This window comes from Raphanus sativus, chromosome 5, assembly GCF_000801105.2.
Source record: "Raphanus sativus cultivar WK10039 chromosome 5, ASM80110v3, whole genome shotgun sequence".
NCBI lineage: Eukaryota > Viridiplantae > Streptophyta > Magnoliopsida > Brassicales > Brassicaceae > Raphanus > Raphanus sativus.
In genome coordinates this window covers 13522597-13544661 of record NC_079515.1, presented here as the reverse complement: position 1 = coordinate 13544661, position 22065 = coordinate 13522597, and the positions used below count along the sequence as shown (strand labels likewise).

The window sequence follows — 22065 nt, the reverse complement described above, 5'->3', positions numbered from 1 at the left end:
TTAAATTTAACGCGGGTCTGAATTTAATTTTGTTTAAAATTATGTTCTTAGTATAATAGGCTATAATTCTCACACAAAATAATTTTGTTATGTTTCGGCCTAAGCCCAGTTAACAAATTCTCTCTGCGACTTCCTCTTGTTTATATCAAAAGTTAATAAATAAAAATATTCTCTCCGATGACGATTCATTAATTTGGTCAACATCGCCGCCGAGTGGTTCATGTCAGATCTGCTCTGTTAAATATTTCCTTTCTTAATTTCGCTTCTTCTAGTGGGTTCTCTGTAGGTTTAGGTCGGGGTTCGAGTGTATTGAGTAGGGCTACATTTATCTTTGGTAGCTACACTCGGGGTTTAGTAGGTGTACATCGATCGATGCCGGTCGGATCATGTCGATCGATGGGTGTATCAGTATGTCAATCGATTTCTTCTTCTTCGGATCGATCGGCGAAAGGGTGGAGTGGGTTAGGGTGTCTCGCTGCAAACTCTGCATGTGTCATAATCCGAACTAGTTTGCTCGTAGCCCTACCTCGTGGACTTTATCGATCGATGTGGTATCTCGAACATCGATCGATAGTCATCTTCCCATGTCGATCGATGACCATCTTCTGACATCAATCGATGACTATCGATATTCATGAAGTCATCGACTTCAAAGTCTCCCTTTGATGAAGGCTTCTTGCTTCCTAATAGCTTCTGATGTCTGAACCATCTTTGTCTCCAACTTCTTCACATGAGTGTTCAAGGTGTCAAACTTCACATTCAGGCTATTGTATACAGTATCTATCTTTCCATTGAAATCCACGGTAAGCTTCTGCTGACCCTCTAGAACTGAATCAAGTATTTCTCTAATCTTGCTCTCCTGAGTAGGTGGTGGTGGATTTTGGTAGAAAGAATGGTTGAGATTCGTGTTGTTGTTGTAGTTGATATTGCTGAGGGCTTCTGGTACTGTCAATTCTCGTTCAAATTGCTCCTCTGACTGTTGTCATATAAGTTCTTGCTTCCACTCTGATTCCCAAATCTCTGGAATCCTGCCATGTAATTCACATCTTCTTCTTCATATCTCTCCTCATCAGTCTTTACAACTTCTACTTCTTCAGCAAAGCTAACCTGCTTCCTTAGCAGCTTGTTAACACTGTCCAATTTGGCTTGCATAGCGTCTAACTGCTCCTTTTTCCAGGGCATTGGCCGATTTTCTTCTTTCATAGTCAGTGTTCTTGGTGTTGTTGCTAGTTGCCAAGTTCTCGATAAGTCTCACAGCCGCTTCTAGATTCCTGGTGTTGAAGTTTCTTTCACTAGCCGTATATAGTGATGTCTGATAGGTCAGATCTAAACCTCTGAAGAAAGTGCTAAGCATCTTAACTTCATTGAATCCTTGGTGTGGACAATCTCTCTGATAGGACTTGAAACGAATCCAACAATGTCTAAAAGTCTATGTAGCCTTCTGCATAAACGTAGCAATCTTGCTTCTCAAATCTTCTGCTCGTGCAAAATTGATCAAGAAAGCATTCTCGATATCATCCACCTGGTGGTAGTTGTTTAAACCATTGCAAAGTTTCTCCAGTAAGAGAATACTTGAAGAGCTTGCAAAGTAGGTAGTCAGCTGGTACTCGATTGGCTTTGATAGCAGATATGAGATCCTCGTACCTTTCTTGAGCAGCAGCTTCAGCTTCTAGATCAGGGATTGAAGCCCCTTGATCATTAATCTTTTGACCTGCTGCATTACGCATGTGACCATCTTGGTAACGCAGGTTTCCTTCGTCGTCTTGCATGAGTATCAAAGTCGCGACCATTTTCTGTAGCTCGGTATCGATCGATAGGCGGATTGAGGTATCGGTCGATGTCGGATGAAAGTTGTTGGTCGACGGGTACTGAAGAGTATCGGTTGATGTGGATGGAAGGGTATCAGTCGATTTCAGATGAATGAGATCGGTCGATGTTGGTGAGAGCTGGTATCGGTCGACGGTGTACGAAACTCGGTAGACGGTTGTTGATGAAAATCGGTCGATGCACAAGCAGGTGTATCAATCGATGCAGAACGAATCTGTCTGCGAATTGAACGTTTGAAAGCAGTTGGATCAGTAGCCAAAAGTTCCTTGTTTTCGTTGCTTCTGGTTATGTTGGGCATGCACTTGAAAAGAAAAAAAAGAAAAATTTATCAGTAACAATTATTAAAGTAACAAAACCTAGACTTAAATAAAATCTAATGGCGATCAAAGCTTCCCAGCAACGACGCCAAATTTGATACGTGCTCAAATTACCCTAGAGCAAACTTACTCTCATCAAAAGATGTCAAGTTGTAGTATTCAGGGATCAAATCTACATGGAGCTAGAGAATCACTAGATCTTGTTGTAACTAAGCTAGGTTGAAGATGCCAAAACATTAAATAGCAAGTAAACTTAAAAAAACTATTTTGAGCAGGACAATTACTCAAGTGATTGATTTGGGGATTTTAACAGATATGATTAAGTAGTTAGACTTAAGATTACTATTCAGGTTATCATGATTATAAAAATATGAATGCCTATGTGAGATGCTTGCATGATATTAAAGAATCCAACGATGCAATAACTCTAACTGTCGTTCTATGGGCTATCTATTACTAGAATCGATGAGACACCACAGTTGTGAATCATAGAAAGGTGTCGATCGACCTGCTGTCGCACGTATCAATCGACATTGCCTCGCATCGATCGATCGATTACTCTATAGGAGTATCAATTGATGCGCCTCTAGTAAGCTTTAAAGGGGATGATAACAGTTCGCTAGTTTGCTAAATCAGTTGTCGCTTGTTTCCAGCAAATTCTTAACTCAGAGAAGATAGATCCAAAGATTTTATCTTTTGTTATCATGTATAGGTTAACTACTACTATACAAGTATTAAGAGTAATCTTCTAAGATGAATATCACATACTCAAGTATTCATATTTAGGGTTAACTAGGTGATTTTCCCGTACTCATGCACGGGTATAAATATTTATAAAATAAATATACTATAATAGTTGATTGCTATATGCTTTAATTTTAAATTTAATTTATAATTTCTATGCATGATTTATAATAATAATATTACATTACTTTAATTAAACATATGATTTTATATATGTTATATTTAGTCGATTTAGTTATCATTTAGATATATTGGATTGCATCTATTTCTCTAAATTCAACTATAATATTTTTTATTCTAAATATATTAAAAATTAATTAATTTTCTTATTTGCATTTAGGTTGGTTGTTGTCTTCCTTAATTTTAATATAATCTATTATTTTAGATATAAAGATTGATTAGTTTATGTTACTTAACTAATTTATGTAATCACTAGGGGAAACCCGCCCTACGGGCGGGGGTGCAATAATTCGTTCATATTATTTGTGAGGTTGTATGTTAGTCGTCTGTGCAGATTCCATGTTTGATTGTGACATGATCTCGTATCTGTATGCTGCAGTTGTAGGATTTACAATATAGAGTTCTCGTATATGTTGTACTGAATGAAGAATTTTTAGTGTATTGTGTTGGTTTTCATTGCCATAAATTGAGTATGATTTACGTCATGTTAGTTAGTTTAAATACCTCCCTTCGTAATTGCCGTAGAAGAGGGATGGGTTTGTATTAGTTATGCTACTTGAAATAGAAAATGGAAACTACTGCAATACACCTTGAAGATTAAAAGGTTGAATGATAAAAGATGAAGATCATCTTGATAGAGAGAAAGAACATAACTTGGGGGAAGAAGAAAAAGTTGTATGTTTTAGTTTGCCTTTATAAATTTCCATAAATGGCAAAACCGTTTCACAAAAGACAACCCAACTAAACCAAAGATTCAAAATAGCCAAACAACATTAGATAAACTCATCATGTTGAATGTGAATTATAAGTATTGGCAGCTGGACAACTTGGGTGATAAAAAGGAAACTCAAGAACAGAGACAAAGGAGAACTTTAGATTTGGTACATAGCTCCAGTCATACTTGAACATCTTGCTGCATGAAAGACATAATTTAGATCAGAGAGATCTAACTCCTTTCCATCTCTCACAACAGACTACAACTTTTCTTCTCCCTTTTCCCGGTCCAAGCAGATGCAAAATATATAGATCATAGCTCAAATCCAATGCTAAGACATTGCTCCACCACACTGCATTGATCTCAGTTTTGGAAGTGCGACACTGATGTTATAACACCAAAAGCTTCTCTTAACAGTAAAGGTTGATATTTCTTTGTTGAAAATTAAACGTGAGAAGGATCCCCAAGTTGCTTTTCTCATGTTTCATCTGTAGCAAACATGTAAGTTGCACGCCTTGGTAAAGTAATCCACGGACCAGCTTTGAGCGCCGTCATCGTGTCACCATCAGGATCCCTTCATGAACCAGAGTTAAACTCGTAGACGTCGTTTCTTTGTTACCTGAATAAAATTTAGCATAATCCTAGCACATAGTAGCCAAACAGAATATTAATCAAGGAACAAAGATATAAGAAAGCTGCAGAGAGTTGCATAACAACAAAAAAAAAAACAGCTAAGATGACAATTAAACTTCGGTAATAAAATGGGCTCATTGCTATATTTGTTCTTCCTTTTACAGCTGAAAAGATTCAGAAGTAGAGCACAAAGTTGGTAAAAATTGAAGAAACCAAGGAATCACACCGTTGATCATGTTTCCGCAGCCTCAGGGACGTCATAAGAGCCTATTGTTACTTCCTCTGCTAGCCACAATCCGGGAAAAGGAGTCAGCAACCAGGAACGAAAAATGTTAAGGAACAAAGCAAGCTATGACATCAATTATGTTAAAGAGGGGAAGAGAGAAGGGAACATTACATTCATTTGCTTCTGAACAGTTCTTGGTCTTCTTTGGTCCTCGAGAAAGTTTTTTCAGCAACGAAGGCTGTGAAATCTTCTTAGATTTCTTCCCTCAATAAAGAACCAGAGAAGTTCAGTTTCTGCGAATCTCCATCACCACCTCCTTCGTTACTATCTCTCTTGACGCTAGTGATCGGCGTGGGTTTAGATTCCGTGGGGAGCTTCTGCGACGGCATCAATCACTTTTGACCCCACTGGAGATAAGGTAAGGTGAAGTTGTGGAGTCGTTTCGATTTCTCCGGCAGAGGGAATTCTATTGATTGAAGAAACTAATAATTGGGTCTCTGTGTGGCTTGAAGAAGATTATTTATCTCTCCTCCTGTCTTTACAATTTTGATGATGGGAAAATTTTGAGAGAGAGAGGGATTTCGAACAGAGATGTAGAGAGAGGAGGGAATAAGAACAGATGAAAGTGATGAATTTTACAGAAACTTACATCCTTATTTATAGATTTACGATTCGTAACCTTTGAGGAAGGCTAAAGTGTTATTGAATCCGAGTTAGTGAAGATGGTGATTTAATGGAGTGAATAAGGACGTAAATGACGCAGATTGAAAGCATAGACCGTTACACATCTCTCCGGTAAGAAGCGGTGGTCTGAACTCGGATCGACATAACGACGATGTTGTTTTGACGCAAACCGTATCTGTATAAGGAAATCATATTTGGGCTTTCTAATTACTCGGGCCTAAGAAATCCCAAAACCCAAACATAATACATAACGTTTCATTAGACGAACGGCTCGGTCAGTTTTGTTGGGTTTTTTAAGTGACACGTGGCATCTTTTCCCCCTATGCAGATAGAGAAGCCAACTTTATATATATAGATCTAAGAAATTAGATAGATATATCAAAATATTTATATTACTTTGAAAATATATATTTTGTATTGTTTAAAATTATGTTTTAAAATAAATAATATTTCTTTTTCTAATATCAAAATTATCTTTTTGAAATTTTGTTTTTATGAAATCACATTATATAAAAATGTATATTTTTCATATAAGAAACAATAGATATAAAGTAAGTATTTTATTACTTCAAAATTATATTTTATGTTGTATAAAAATATTTTTAAAATAGAAAATTACTATCTTGTGAAATTTCCCTTTTTAATGAAATCATATTATATATACATATATTTTCGTTTTTAAATTCGATTTTTAAAATTTATAAATTTTTATTTTCAATATATATGTTATATGGAAAATTTAAAAAATGAAACTAAAAAATAATAGTACTTAATTGTAATATTTTTAATTCATTAAAGGTATTAGTGTAATCAATTATCTTGAGAAATTAAGTGAGTGCGACACATAGGAACCTGACTTCTCAAATTATACTATATATATATATATATATATATATATATATATTCTGTATTGTTTATTTTAAAAAAAAAATAATATTTCTTTTCTAATATCAAAATTATCTTTCTGAAATTTGTTTTTATAAAATCACATTATATGCAGATATATATTTTTCATCAAAGAAACGATAGATATAAAGTAAGTATTTATTAATTCAAAATTATAATTTATGTTATTTAAAAATATTTTTAAAATATAATACTACTATCTTGTGAAATTTCCTTTTTAATGAAATCATATTATATATATTTATATTTTCGTTTTTAATTTGATTTTTAAAATTTATAAATTTTCCTTTTTAATATATATGTTATATGGAAAGTTTCAGAAAGGAAACTTAAAAAAATAATAGGTATTAAATGTTATATTTTTAATTTATTAAGGTATCAATGTAATCAACCATTGTGAGAATTAACGTGAACGCGACACATAGAAAACTGACTTCTCAAATAATATTATAGAGATTACTCAAAACCTATTTGAATCCTAAATTTAAAAAGGTTTACTCAAATATAGCTAAGCAAAACAGCATCATAATAGTTAAAAGCTTCATAAAATAAAATAGAATAGAAACAAAAGTGTTTAAGAAAGTTCTCAATGATAATTTTATCTCTCTCACAAAACAAAGAAACTATGTATAGAATTTTAAGAATTTTTTTTTAAAACACTTAGTTTTAATAAATTTAAGTTCATAGATTACAAGAATCTCTATAATATTATTTGAGAAGTCAGTTTTCTATGTGTCGCGCTCACGTTAACTCTCACGATGGTTGATTACATTGATACCCTTAATGAAAAAAATACTATATTTAAATACTATTATTGATTTTTATTTAGTTTCCTTTTTGAAATTTTCCAAATAATATATATAATAAAAATAAACATTTATAAAGTTTAAAAATCGAATTTAAAAACGAAAATACATGTATAAATAATATTATTTCATTAAAAAGAAATTTTTCACAAAATAGTAAAATTCCTTTTAAAAATAACATAAAATATACTTTCTTTATATTTATATTTTCACAAACTATCTTTATATTAGAAAAATAAATATTATTTCTTATAAAACATAATTTTAAACAGTACAACAATATATCAATATATTTTCAAAGTAATAGAAATATTTTTATATATCTATATATTGTTTTAGATGATTACATAAAATAATTAAGTAACATAAACTAATAGATGTTTACTGCTTATTTTAGAGAGATATAAAAAAACTAAAAATAATTTTTAACAAGAAACATCTTTTGATCAAATGATTATAAAATATTTTAAAACAACATCGCACTATATACTTTAAAGAGGTAAATATAGTATATTTTATCATTATTAAAATTGTGTATATTTTAAATAATAAATTTGCTTTTGAAATTTTATGTTTTTATGTTTGTTGAATCTAATATAACCATAATCAAAAGGCATAAATTATTTACAATTTATAAAAATATTTTAATTATTTGTAGATATTGATATGTCTTGTATCAGTTACTTATATATGTAACTTCCTGTATATTATCGCTTTATTTTCTAATATATTTAAAGACAACAATTAATTTGATATAGATTATGAAAATACATACACATTTAATGATAAATAAAATTAATTTGACTTGAATTAATTATAATAAAATAATTATATGGTTTGAATTTGAAAGAATATATCTAACTCAATATATTCAAAACATGAGTGACTTCACTAATCCAACTTATATCTAAAATCATAGATTTAATTGCAATAAGAAAATATAACTTTGTAATAATTATAATTTGTTTTATAAATATAAATTATAGGATGACTTGAAACACATTAACAAATGAAAACAAAATATTAACCAATTGTTACAATTTAGTTCTTTTGTAAAATTTATATATATGCATGCGACTTCAGAATATTATCGTTACACTAATTTACGTAATTTGAAATCAAACAATTTGATTTATTTTTATTTAAGTCTAAGCACAATATATCTTAAGTTATACATAAATTACTAAAATATATTTACATATCTAAAACAACAATCAACTTAAATGCAAATAAAAAAATTAATCAAAATCGTACTATATTTAGAATAAAAAATATTATAGTTGAATTCAAAGAAATGTATACAATCCAATATACCCAAATGATAACTAAATCGACTGTAGAAACAATAAAGTCGACTAGATATAACATATCTAAAATCATAGTTCTAATTAAAATAATATAATATTATAATATATTATGTATACAAATTATAAACCAATTTAAAATTAAAAGTAAATAGCAATAAATTATTTTAATATATATTTACTTTATAAATATTTATGTCCGTGAATGAGCACGGAAAAATCACCTAGTAACTAATAGAACTTAAACAAAAAAAATTCATGGTACTAATTAAAATATCAAATATTTAACTTATCCGGAACTATCGATTGAAACGTATTCCAGTTTAAGTTTTTTTTACAATACTCAAACTCGGTAGATTTTGCCTACATAATCAGAACCGAACATAAATATCTATCTTATTAAAACAGAAACATTACAACTTCTTCTAGGTGGATTTTTAAGTTGGACATCACATTATTATTTATACCTTAACCTTTCATTTAAATATTTCCTTAAATAACTAAATATCAACCAACTATATGGCATCTTACACTCGATATATAATAATTTAACTCTATTGATACTATACATTATATTATACATCTATTCGTAAAAAAAAAACCATTCTCTCTATTATTATACATCGAGTGGGAATACAATTTTAAAATCTATTCGTAAACAACTATTATTTTTATACATTATATTATACTTCTAGACATTATGTTATACATCTATTCGTAAACAACTATAAGTTTTTTGCATACATTATACATTATATTATAATTCTGGACATTATATTATACATTTCTTCGTAAACAACTATGATTTTTTTCTATATTATATTATACTTCTGTACATTATATTATACATCTATTCATAAACAACTATAATTTTTTGCATTATATTATACATCTTCTTTAGTCGACTGCGAGTCATTAACAAGTCTTTAACCAGTTATTGATTAGCTTTAAATTTTAAATTGCTGGATACAGATATCAGAATATATATTTCTTGATACTCAAATAATATAAGTATAACATAGAACATTCTATAATTTAAAGGACGGATTTACCTTAGATATGCAATAACTAGAATATATTTCCTTATATATATAACAAAGAAAAGGAAAATAAAATATAACATCTTTAATTTTTTCTTGGACAATTGCTGTTACGGCTTATTAATTACATATCAAAACATAGATATTTACAATAAAAATTTACTTTATGGGCCATAATATTTATATTGTGAATAAGTATAAAACAGAAACATTGTAAGCATTTAAATTTATAAAAAACACATTAGTCATTTTCGTATTGAACTTTTTGCATATAAATTCAAAATACTATTTTATTAATAAAAAAATTTGAAACTATTTTTTTGGATTAGTACAATTTCATTTAAATTATTTAACCAAATATAAAACATTTATATATCAGCACGGTTAATCTTTGTTAGTTTTTTCTCATAAATATTTTTGTTTATCTATTGTATAAATTATAACTATTTTATTAATATCATAATAAAGACTTCAGTTATGTTAGTCTAAATTGTATTGGTTAATATTAGACTAGGGTCGGCCCGCCCTACGGGCGGGATGTCAATTGAAAACAGAGGGATAGGGTGAAGGAGTAGTATGTAGAGCAACGTTGCTTCCGTAGCATTAGTAGCGATGACGGTTAGTGTCATCTTTTATGATAGTGGTTATTGCAGACTATAAGTCATGTGCTTGTGTACTTACGCCATATGTCTTGGATATATGAAACCATATGGACGGACGTTTACGTGTATAGGAAGATATGTAAACATGAGACCCGCGTATTAAACGGTGGGAGTCAAGATAGTGCTTTAAATTGTAAACAAACGCAGGTTCAATAATAACACACAATATTCAGTAAGTGTAAGTAAACTAATATCTCAGTGGATGTCTGTACTGATTATAAACCGGAAGTATATTTTTGATGAATCAAATCAAACATAAACAGAGGAACGCGCTGATCCGATGCTTGATCTCTGCCCGGACCGTGTATATCCTTGCTAAATTCACTGCAGAAAGTGAGGATATAAACTTCTAAGTTCTAACGTCAAATATTTAATTTGTCCTAAATTTTTAATCGCTATTCAAAAATCAATTCGCTTTCAACTACCAGTCTGAGAACTCAACACCATAGACAACCTCTATTCTGTGAATAATAACTTTTAAACATAACTATGGTACGTAGAACATTTTGAAATTCTTTTTCCAATCTTGCCTTATAATCTTAAACTGATACCCCAGACCTTTTAATCCTCAACCCCTTTGTACATCCTACTCTAAAATAACCAATAGCATAGACTCTATCTAAAATATTAGAACTATTGTGTTTTTTTCTAATATTGTAACTTAAAATTTTCAATGGTCGTAAAAGCTGAATCCAAACATTCTGATAATCATATTATTTTTGCAGAGCTACGCATTATGCGATCTTATATCAGTAGTATGATAAATGTAAATGAATATCATTACTATATGCAATCAAAATCAGATATTTATGAATGCATGAACTAAGGGCTTTGCTATTACCTGTGTCACTTGGATGTCATTGAAGATTTCCCTGTAGACAATATTGGTCACTCCATCTTTACCGTCCGCATCGGAAGTCTCGTCTAATATCTTAAGCCCATTTGGAGACGTGACCCTAGACATGGCCACATATAGTTGACCATGAGTAAACACAGGGCGGGGAAGATATAGAGCGACATTATTTAGGCTCTGCCCCTGGCTCTTGTTTATGGTCATGGCATAGCACAGCCTGATCGGGAATTGCCGACGGTTGAAAGTGAATGGATGGATGGTATCTGTGGGTGTTAGCTGAATCCTAGGAATCAAAACCTGCTCACCAACTTCTGTGCCAGTCATGATCTCAGCTTGAACAATCCTGCTACCTAGCCGGGTGACCATCATCCTTGTACCATTGCACAAACCTAGATCCTGGTTAAGATTGCGCAGCATCATAACTGGTGCCCCTACTTTCAAGCACAGCCGGTGATTCGGAAGTCCTGGAAATTCTAGTGAATTGAGATATTCAGGTGGGTAATGGCTGGTCCAATCATCAGCTGGTGTGGCCTCAAAATCGATGGAATCTGAGCTCAAATACTCCCTAGCATGTGATGGGATCTTAGAGAGTAGATAAGCGTTGATCTCATGTACGGTATTATTTGTCGGTGTCAAGACGGCTCTTTCCTTCAGGTACTCTTTGTTTCGGTAGTTCTGGAGGAAGTTTGGATATGCAGCATCTGCCAAAGCTTCATGTGGAGTTTCAGAGCGAGGTAGTAATAAGCTCTTGTCCACAAAAATCTGACTACCTTCTTCATGCTTTGATTTATATGATGACACTGTTTCCGCTTCCCCATTTCCTACTTGCAAGAGCCATTCTGCAAAGTCTTTGTCCTCCTGCCGCAGCCTCATGTTTATTGACAGTGAATAGACTCGTGCCATTTTCCAAATATACGACTTGCTAATGGACGCGAGAACCGTATCCGGACGTTTCCCGTGTGGGATGACCGGTAGAATTTGTCTAAAATCGCCCCCAAGAAGCACCGTCTTGCCACCAAAAGGCTTTGTGGCTGCCTCGGGATCTGCGTGCGATAACAAATCTCTGAGAGAACGGTCTAGTGTTTCAAACGTGTGTCTATGCGCCATCGGAGCCTCGTCCCATATTATTAGGTCCGCCTTGCATATTAATTCAGCCAAGCTAGACCCTTTGTGTATATTACACATCGAACTATCATCCAGTGCCAGTGGTAGTTTAAACCGTGAGTGGGCTGTTCTCCCACCTGGAAGAAGCAATGCCGCGATACCGGCGGTTGCAACCGGTATAACTACTTTGCCTACTGACCTGATCCGTGCGATGATGGTCCTGTACAGGTACGTTTTACCAGTTCCTCCTGGACCATACACAAAGAACAGTTGCCCTAATCCTTCTTCAACTGACTTGAGAACTGCATCATACACTGTGCGCTGATCCTGATTGAGGGCGCTAAACAACTCACGATGCGTTTCAGCCTCCTTCTTGACGTCGTAAAGTAACTCTTGCCGCAACTCCGGGTTGTTCAACTCTGATATTATGGATTTATCTGGCTTAGGCATCTCATCGTAGTCTTCTAACGTCTGGTTATGCTCTTTTAGATGTCTCTCGACCTCGATCAGAGTATACTGCTTCAACTGCTCGTCCTCTAATTCAAGCTCTGGAAATCGAAACTCCTTACGTTTCATGTAGAGTATGTCCTCAGCTAAAAACTTCCATGAATGCTCCCACAGCTTTAGAGGGCTTATAACCTGACAGTATACCAGTATAAGTACAAATAATCTTCTCAGCTGACGTCCAGTCGCCCAGTAAGATGGCTCTTCTATTGCTTCATGCCACTCTTTATCATCATTGAGTAAACCTCTGGCATAGCACGCGTCTTTGCACTTCTTGTAAAAGACCCCACCAACACTGCATAAATCATAATAGCTCCTAGGACCTCTCACAACATTTAACAATATCCTTAAGTAGTATCTATCTCCGGAGGTTGGACTGACATACACGACACGGCCAATAGCTTCTCCTTGTTGTCTTGGTGCCCATAGTTTCCCGGCTGACTGATATACGAACCTGGAGGGGAACTCAATGTATGTCAGCTCCCTAGCTTCCTCATATATCTCACACGCCTCAAAGAATGCAGTTAACATCGTCTTATCTATATTCTCCCGGCATAGCACCTCTGATAGGTCAGCAGATTCATCGTAGACCATCAAATGCTCCCCTGGTAGGTGTACTGGAAGCTTAACAACATTAGGCTGGTTATGGTGTATTGGGAAAGCAAATAATCTCCATGCACCTTCGCAAGCCGATATATAGCGGCATTCCAAAAACTTGTCAATCTCGTTGACCATACTTGTTTTTTTCTTTTCCTCCTGATTCACGATGCCTGCAGATTCCTTTTTCTGTAGGTGAGCAGTAGCACGATCAACGCCTTTGGTAATGTATTTAAATAGGTATTTGATTGCACTTGTCCTACAGCACCATTCAACGTTGATGTGGGCTTGGTATTTCTTCAGCAGAGCAAGATTATGAGGCACCACATATCGATGATCCAGTTTGATATCACCCTTGACAACAAACGACCCAGAATCACCCCTCCTCCTATATACCACGAATCCAGATTTGTCAATTCTTGTGTGATCCGAGAAAGGTTTTGGGAAACTCTTAGTGCACTCCCCTTTGTCCATGCACGGCGACCTGGGGCGTAACCTGCCACACGGACCATGTATCATATGCCGCTCAACCAAATCAAAGCCCTCCGGGTCAAGCTCTCTATCTGGAAACTCTGCCGAGATATATTCATCAATCATTGCAGCTGTAACCTCCTTTTTTACTCCTTTTAACCATAATAAGATATGGGCATGGGGCAAACCTCGCTTCTGAAATTCTATGGTGTAGACCACTGCAATAATCATAAGTTTAGTTAAAATGACTGGGGTAAACTATGTTTACTCATTAGATTAGAGATAAATCAACAATTTTCGAATCATATATTTACCATTATCGTTTTACTTTAGTAACCACTGTTATGGTGAAAAAATGGGGCATGAGTATTCGTAGTTAAATGGTGGTAATTTTAATTAGAATAAATACAATAAATAATAGAAGTCAACAACATATATCTATACATATTATAATTTTAATCAAAAATTTGTAGTAGTTTGGGGTAATACCTTTTTTTTAAATTTATTAGTGACCAATTAAATTAGTAGCTAAATTATATTCTTATCCTATTTTCACTGGGTGGCATTACATCAGTTTATGGTTTGTTCCATTGTATTTGCTATTCAACATATTCTGAAGACTACTATACTTATGTATGGAGTATTATTTTGTAATTTTGAAATCAAAATCACATTCTTTACCATTGAACTCTTTCCTTCTAAGAATCTCAAAGTTGCTTTTGTTGGGGTAGTTTTGATCACATATTTTAGTTCCGTATCAGTATTTAAACTATAACCGGGGGTTTTTTTTGGTTTTTTCGAATAAGTGAAATTATGTTATATGATTCTCAATAAATAGGTATTATAGGTGAATTTAACTCTGGTAAGGTTGTCTCAGTATATCAGTGTGAATTTTTAACCGGAATATATTTGAGATTAACTTGTACCTGCGGCCGGTTTAGGGAAGTAAACTCCGTTTTTGAATTCTGCCATCATTTCATCAAGCTTTAGCTTGAAGAGTCGACACTCGAGGTCAGGCCGGCTATTAGGGGAGTCACCTCCATATGCAGTAAGATGATTTTTGAGCTCCACCCAATTTGGGTTCGCGGTGACGGTGATGAAGAGATGAGGGTTCCCATACCAACGGCATATAGCCATTGCGTCTTGATATTTTTCAGCCATGTACCGAGGTCCAGCCGTGAAGGATGAAGGGAGGATGACCTTTTTACCAATTTGAGCCGGGTCAGCATCACCGGCTTCAACTGCGTCGCATACATTGTTGTATAGATCTGCCCGCAGCTTCTTTTGATTCAGACTGATGAACCGCAGTCTCTCTGTCTCTGTAGCCACATATGCGTCAACAATATACTGGTGCAGTAATCTTCCTCCCTTAATAATTGTCATTCCTTCTGAAGGTCTGGTCTGGATTTGATAAGCATAAAACTCTCGCATCGTCATGAATTCCCTCTTCACAGTGGAAGTTTCCGGCCCTTCGTATGGCAGTCGTTCGTTGTACCCAGTTTCCCCGTACGGAAACAACAATGGATACTGAAGACTCATCAGTAACGGGTGGAGATCACCTATTCTTTGCAGCTGCGAAGATTTAAGCTCGACCACAATGTCTCTTCCTACAGTTGTCGCAGATAAATCTCCAACCACCAGTCCACCGATCTCACTTGCGGAAGGAAGATCATACTGTCGGCCTCTGTTTGGATGACTGACTAATGTGATACTAAACTCGATTGTCCCAGTGGCGCGGAAGCGGTCGCGAGCATGTCTAAAGGTCCTGGCTAGGTGGTTGTTAGTGTCAAGCATCTCAATCAACTGGGCAATGATAGCATCATCGAGTTCTAGTGATGCAGAACCTTTGGTAATCGCTCTCTTTCTGTTCTCGATCTCGTTTTCGGTATCGAAAATATAGAGCTGCAAATACTGCGGATCGTTACCATCTTCGGGTAGCATGGAGCCAATTCTGTGAGTTATCTGGCCATGGACACGGAAGGTAAAAGGTCCTGGGGTTCCAGTAACGCTATGGTCAATATGGGCACCCATTGATGTGAATGCAAGCAGACTGTTTGCAACTCTGATGTGTGGTCTGAATTTTGGTGACTCCAACAGCTCTAGCAACGGTGACGGTGGCTCTCGAACCGGTGGAAGCCTCACACGCCCCTTCTGGCAGCATAGACTAAACTCTTTCTTCGACCGGTTGGTCCCACCGCCAACTGCTTCGGCGTTCCATAGTAATGCTTTACACGATGGGCATGACACCAAATCCCACTTGACACATGGTTTGATTTTCTTTTTACCTGAATTTTGATAGAGCAATGTCAGGCTAATTTCATGTACTGTAATATAGAACGCCAGACTACAGAGTTCAATAATCTTACGTTTAGCAGTTGTGGACACAGACGTGGATGACAGAGCTGCTCTCCTTTGTCTACGGATTGATAATCGCAATTGTCTGGCATTCCGAGTTGCTTCCGCATACGGAATCACGGGTGGGTTAGCATCGCTTGAGAATAACAGTGCTGCATGAGTTGCTGAATGTGTCAGTAGATACATAAACACATATATATCTATCTATGTAGAGGCAGGTTCTTATGCTATGTAGCTTATAAGATATACCCGTTGGAATGATTGGTCTGCCCACTCCCCGTTTCTTCATCGATTTGTTGTCAGCTACGGTATTCACAAATAGCGATCGTGTAAGCAATGCTGATATGTTAAATCGATAATGGTGACAATACAATATTGACTCACCAACTGTAGGTGACCTGTTCGTTTTTGTGGACCTAACCAGCATTCGGGACCGTCGTGATGACCGCGTTATATCTCCTCGTTGATCCCCTTATTCCAAAAAACAAAAAAAAAGAAAAACAAAAAGGACGATTATAAATGATATTAGTATAATACGCAAAATGGATGAGTTCAAACCAAGAGAGCAATGGACGCACCAGATCCATTGACCCCCATGCTTTCACAGACGTTTCCAATGCTTCCGTCAGCATCCAAACTTCTTTCGATGTTGATTCTTTGATCGCTGGTCTCGGCTTCGTTCACCATTGCGCTAGAGTATCTAACACAGAGCTTAGGGATCTAATATTTCTGAAACACAAATGTGACTGATTGTGGTGCTTGATACAATTATCAGTTACTAAAAATTCGTGTCTTAAGAGGACATTTATTAGCCTTAAATGAGTGTGTATTACTTTCCATATATATAGTCATATGGGAAGAATATTTATCCTATTAATTTCTATTTTATAAATTATAGAAAGATACTTAAAAAGAATGAATGCTATTAAGCAGGGAAATTAAGTCATGCTATTTAAAAATAAGAACTGGTAATATATCACAACTCTTATGATATAGCTAGGTGACGCTTGGAGGTGAGATAAGAAGTCGAAATATTTTAGATTTGAACATTATGGGACGCCAATTTGACACAAATAACTATGTATTTATATCCCATAATTTTATATCTATAGATATAGCTAACTGTTATATCCACCTATGATTACCTAATAAAGAATTCAAGCGACCTATACATCTAGGCGTTGATCTTAATCAAAGTAAATATTTGTTTTTTTTTTGTTAAAAATTTAAACTATTTGTTATACCTTACAGAACGTAAAATGACTTAATCTATTTGTTGAATATTTGTTGAAGCGTTGTTTAGTAGTCTTAGCTTATAAAGAGGACCACCGTCGCTATGTTTTAATCTATGAACGTTATACCTTATATCATTTGTTTTTTTTTTAAAATACTTGTTTTGGTGTGCTACTTTGTTTCGAATATCCAACTAATTTTTTAAAAGAATTAAAAAAAGGATTGTAGACTAAATTCAAATAACCGGAATTTTTTTTTTTTAGATAAAAAGGGAAACTGGTGATATTGATCCCATCTACAGATAGGACAATGACACACTCATTACACAAAACAGAAATATTAAAAAGACAACAAATCAAAACTACCAAGAACGAAAAAGGAAGGGGGAAAAAACAGTAATCCGGTTATAACTTGATCACCAAGCAACTCATGCAGTCGCGGAAACTGGGTTGAGACCAATGACCATGTCAAAGAACTCATACATGAGGTAAGCGTGAAAGCAGCCGGAGCAGACCGTATCGACTTCAGCTGGATGACAGTTAACGTCTGGCTTCATCTTCATGTACGTAGCAACATACTCGTCCTTCAGACGCAGGGGCAGATCACTTATGGACTTCTGGACCTTGACCCAGATTTTCTCAACGGAAGCAACTCCAACATCTTCAGATAACTCCGAGATGATTTTCTTACCTTCGTCAACCATTCCTAGGGCCATTCGAAGAAGGCCGTAGAGGTACGTTGCCTCCCTATGACTCCCATTAGATGCAATACGCAAGTGGTGAAGTCCAAGGGACTGGTTATCAAAGAGGAAATACTCACGGATTCCCTTGACATAATGAGCGGCAAGATTATCGGCTGCGAGAAGCTGCTCCATTAGTTTGCCATAGTTGTCAGCAAGGCGGGGTTGTTCCACCAAAGGGGATATGCACAGGGTTGTGGCGATGAGAGGATCATCAAGACCAAAGTTCATGCTCCTGCATGACAGCACAGTGTTAGCGTAGTCGGAGGAGGAGGCGGCACCGACCTTTGATATGATGACACGCAACATGTCATCGGGCAACGTATCGAGACGTGTTGGATTACGCTTGTTTGGCTCCATCGTTTCTTTGGGGAGTGTATAGGGGTTTAAGCTTTTGCTGTAATGGTGGTTAGTGTTTTGCTCTGTTTTTTTTTTTTTAATTTATTGGTTTGTCTTGTTCTTGTTATATATAAGGAATGTAGACGAAGGTATAAGGAGTTACGGTTTACAGTGATAGAGTGTAACGTATTTGCATTAACACATCCCACTACGCACTTGATTATACTTTATAATATTAAAGAGGGACGTTAGCGGTTCTGATATAATTTGGGGATGTTAATCATTTTTTTTGTATATTTATAATTCTGATTTTTGTAATTTTGTTCTCCAACCCCAAAAATTATTCATATTCAAAAATTCCCAAATATGAACGCTGTATGAATAGCATATTTCATCCACTCGAATAAAATCATGAAGAAAAAACCATCATGCTATCAGCTACAAATCAAACATGCTTATCTAATAGTAGGCAGAGCCTGAAATTATATTTTAAAATATTCAATATGATGGACATATTAAGATCTTGTTATGGTGACTTTAGTACATCTCTATAAATGATGGTATTATCTGCTCATATATACCTATTAAGATCATGTTATGGTTCATCTTCAATTAGTAAAAACGGGGAAAAAAAAAACAAAAAAAAAATATGAAATGGTGACTTTAGTACATCTCTATAAATGATTGTATATCTACTCGAAGATGCTCTACTCTTTTTAATATAATCACCTCCACCATATTATTATCCTCTAAGTTTCGTAATGTTTATTTATATAACGAACCCCGTAAAAGATTACATGGAAATGAATTCATCCATGCCATTGAAGGTAATGTATCGAGAACACTTGTACAGTGATGATTACGTCGCATAATAAAGATTTAATGCAATATAGAATATATTATAATACGAATCATTCTGCCACATAACAACGTAGGCTGAACAGTCCTGCCATATAACTACGTATACTGAACAGCGCGACGTGATCCAACTAATAAGATGCCAAAAATCCTATTAGCAAACCAATTAGAATAAAGTAAAAGAGAACAAAAGAAAAAAAAAACAATGGATGCAATGAATCCAAAATACTTGCACAGTGATAAGTCTTAAAATTTTAATTTCAATAACCCATATATATGGGAATATCCAAAGCAAACATCCAAATCAAATATCCAAAGCAAATTTCAAACACACGACAATTAAAGATACTGCATATGCATTATTAAATATGAGCGACTGAGCATAGTCTCATTCAACTCTCGCCTTCTTCACCCCAGCAGGTGATGCCATATCAGTACTCCCACGCGCCTTACCCCCTGTGATCACACCCCCATCCGATGGTGTCCCACCAGTCCCATCCCCATCTCCGTTTCCACCGGTGGACTGCTTTCCAGGCGATTTGTCATCATCATCACCATCGTCACCCCCCTATCCATTAATTCTGTTATACACACCTATGTTTGGATACAGCAAATTGGAATCGAGGAGTTGTAAGTGAGTATACTTACATTGTCATCGACGTCATCATTTGGCAGCCGACCATGGTCCTTATCTACACGCGTGATAGTGAAGGTCTTATGGTGTTCAGTGAAATTGTATGCAGTAACTCTCACTTGGAACGTGTATGTGTTTCCTTCCATTTCTGTGATGAACGGAGGTACCATTGAGTCTTCTGGATTCACTCCCTCTTCACCCTGTTAGTCATGATCACAGTTGTCAAACCCAGGTGCGTTTAGTAATCAACACAAATACGACGAACCAAACACATGCACGTATACAAAGTTACGTCATACCAGCATCTGTACAGCCTCACTTGCTCGAAGACTATGCAGCTTGGTCATCACACCATCAAACCAGACGAACGTGCCTTCGCCGGAATCATCAGATATCACCGTTTCCACACGATAGCTAAAATAGACAGCAGAACAGAATTCAAATTGCTTAAAAGAGATATAAACCAGCGTCTAAATTACTTATCAGAATGTAATTAGCTACAATAAAAACAATGCATACCGGAGAGTCCCAATAGCATGTGAGTTATCGCAACGTCCACACACCAAGGCAGATGAACTACGCTGCAGTTTCTTACTGCACTTAGAGCACGCAACATAACACCAACCCTTCTCTGCTTCCACACGAACAACCTTCCCAGTACACAGAAAATCAATTTCCTGCACCAATAATATAAGAGTCAGACATAAAGCGATTTATAAGTTTCAAAAAGGTGCAAACAAAACACTGAATATAAAACAAAACTAATCTTAATGGATGCCAGACTATCGTTACCTGGGACGCAGCAGTAACGACAAAATTGCTGAGCTCAGCAATAGTCATCTTCTCGACCTTTGCATACGACCTGAGCAGCGGAGCGGCTGACGGTAGACCCGTGTCTCTGGCGACCAATCTACAAAAAAAAAAAGAAAAAAAAAAAAAAGACAACACTGGTTAAATCTCCAACCGTGAACACATACAACCCATGTGAAACCAAACAAAAACTTACTGATAGAAACGGGCGCTTCCTGCATCGGTCTGCTTATCGAAATACACATGTGTTCCAGATGTGGCATTGAGAAACAAACGACCTAAATGGATCATGAATTGTGTCAAATCAATTTGTACAAAACATGTAATAACATATGCACAAAAACACTTCACTACCTCCAACCAGTTTCGGGTTTATGCTGGTGGCAACAATGACCTTCGGATCATCACGCATTGACTCAAGTTGCATATGGAAAGCAACAGCCTGGGAGTCAAATAGGCTTAGAGTGACAGTGTCATCACTGCACAAATCGAAAATAGCACATCTGTTAAAATAATTGAAGACAGGGTAAACAAAAAAAATAATATGGCAACTACACACCATATTCAAATGAGCTACAGCTATATCAATCCAATACCTGTCCAGCCTGATAGTCACCATCACACGATTCTTTGCTTCAGGAGGATCAGTTACGGTACTCCTCACCCCAAGGATCTCCCCTATGATGTCTACATAAAGCCTACCAGATCATTAATCAATGTACATATTCATACAACATGAACTAACAGTGTGAAAAAAAAAAAAACCTTACCTGGTAAGTGACTGTTCGTGTTTGCCAGTCCATGCAACTCCGACTGGTTACGGAACCGGAAAGCTTCCGTGGGCAAAGGTGAAACCGGGTCGGACAATTCCTTAAAGGAGGTTGTTTCGCTGAACCGGATGTGGAGAGAAGAATCCGTAAGCCGGAAGTTCTGCGCACACCTAGCGACGTCAAAACCAGAAATCGAAAACATTGTACCGGCAATGAGTTGTTCCTGGTATCGTGGGAGACGGTTAGAGCTTATGCTTGCCTGCATAATAGTGCCCTGAATATGCAGAAAGAAGCATCAGACAATCATAGTATGAAAATAAACCAACACACACAAAACCAATGTAACTAATTTCAGTTTACGTCCAGTTCAACATACACACAACCCCATCAATAAAATACCTAATTACTCAATCGAGACAACAACCAAAGGACACAACGAACAAAAAAAAAAAAAAAAAAACACAGTAAAACTGAAGATTGCAACACTCAAACAACAAATCGTATGGAATGAACTTACATTGACGTCCACCAAAAGGAGGTCAGCCCACATGAGCTCGCCGCCACGTTTCACGTTTCTTGCTTCCCAGAACCGAAAGCCGCGCCTCAACGACGGCGGAGCACCGGCCGGATTTCAAATCTGAAAAGAAAACTTTCGTCATAGCCATTAGTCGAGAAGAGGATGAAGATTGTGAATTAGCAATGATAGGTATCAGAGAGATTAAGTGAAGAAGAAAAAACAAAAGAGTAAGATAGG

At 35.7% G+C, this 22065-nt stretch overlaps 4 protein-coding genes and 1 long non-coding RNA gene across 5 annotated transcripts in view; all 5 read right to left on the bottom strand.

Annotated features, from left to right (window-relative positions):
• Window positions 1–3819: 3819 nt before the first annotated feature.
• Window positions 3820–5525, bottom strand: LOC108857132 (uncharacterized). Its single transcript, XR_001950311.2, has 2 exons — window positions 4814–5525; window positions 3820–4698 (listed from the first exon to the last, which is right to left on the bottom strand). It is a non-coding gene; the product is annotated as an uncharacterized LOC108857132 (long non-coding RNA).
• A 5189-nt stretch (window positions 5526–10714) lies between these two features.
• On the bottom strand, window positions 10715–16615 carry LOC108858264 (uncharacterized). The gene is made up of 7 exons (XM_018632217.2): window positions 16507–16615; window positions 16313–16399; window positions 15940–16080; window positions 14500–15858; window positions 11437–13791; window positions 10886–11358; window positions 10715–10771 (listed from the first exon to the last, which is right to left on the bottom strand). The coding sequence occupies exons 1-7, from the start codon at window positions 16613–16615 to the stop codon at window positions 10715–10717; spliced, it is 4581 nt and encodes a 1526-aa protein (XP_018487719.2).
• Window positions 16616–17588: 973 nt separating this feature from the next.
• LOC130494866 (F-box protein At2g35280-like) lies at window positions 17589–18260 on the bottom strand. Its single transcript, XM_056985688.1, has one exon. The coding sequence runs from the start codon at window positions 18258–18260 to the stop codon at window positions 17589–17591; it is 672 nt and encodes a 223-aa protein (XP_056841668.1).
• A 1077-nt stretch (window positions 18261–19337) lies between these two features.
• LOC130512423 (uncharacterized) lies at window positions 19338–21940 on the bottom strand. Its single transcript, XM_057010389.1, has 10 exons — window positions 21829–21940; window positions 21312–21585; window positions 21138–21228; window positions 20896–21020; window positions 20738–20819; window positions 20524–20641; window positions 20251–20408; window positions 20031–20145; window positions 19746–19931; window positions 19338–19663 (listed from the first exon to the last, which is right to left on the bottom strand). Exons 1-10 carry the CDS (start codon window positions 21859–21861, stop codon window positions 19658–19660), a joined length of 1188 nt encoding a protein of 395 aa, XP_056866369.1. The 5' UTR covers window positions 21862–21940; the 3' UTR covers window positions 19338–19657.
• A 2-nt stretch (window positions 21941–21942) lies between these two features.
• The window catches only part of LOC130494865 (uncharacterized), a 3101-nt gene continuing 2978 nt past the window's right edge, over window positions 21943–22065 (bottom strand). Inside the window, exon 6 of the mRNA XM_056985687.1 lies at window positions 21943–21948. Within this exon, the coding sequence (XP_056841667.1) occupies window positions 21943–21948 (6 nt within the window). The remainder of the gene's footprint in view (window positions 21949–22065) is intronic.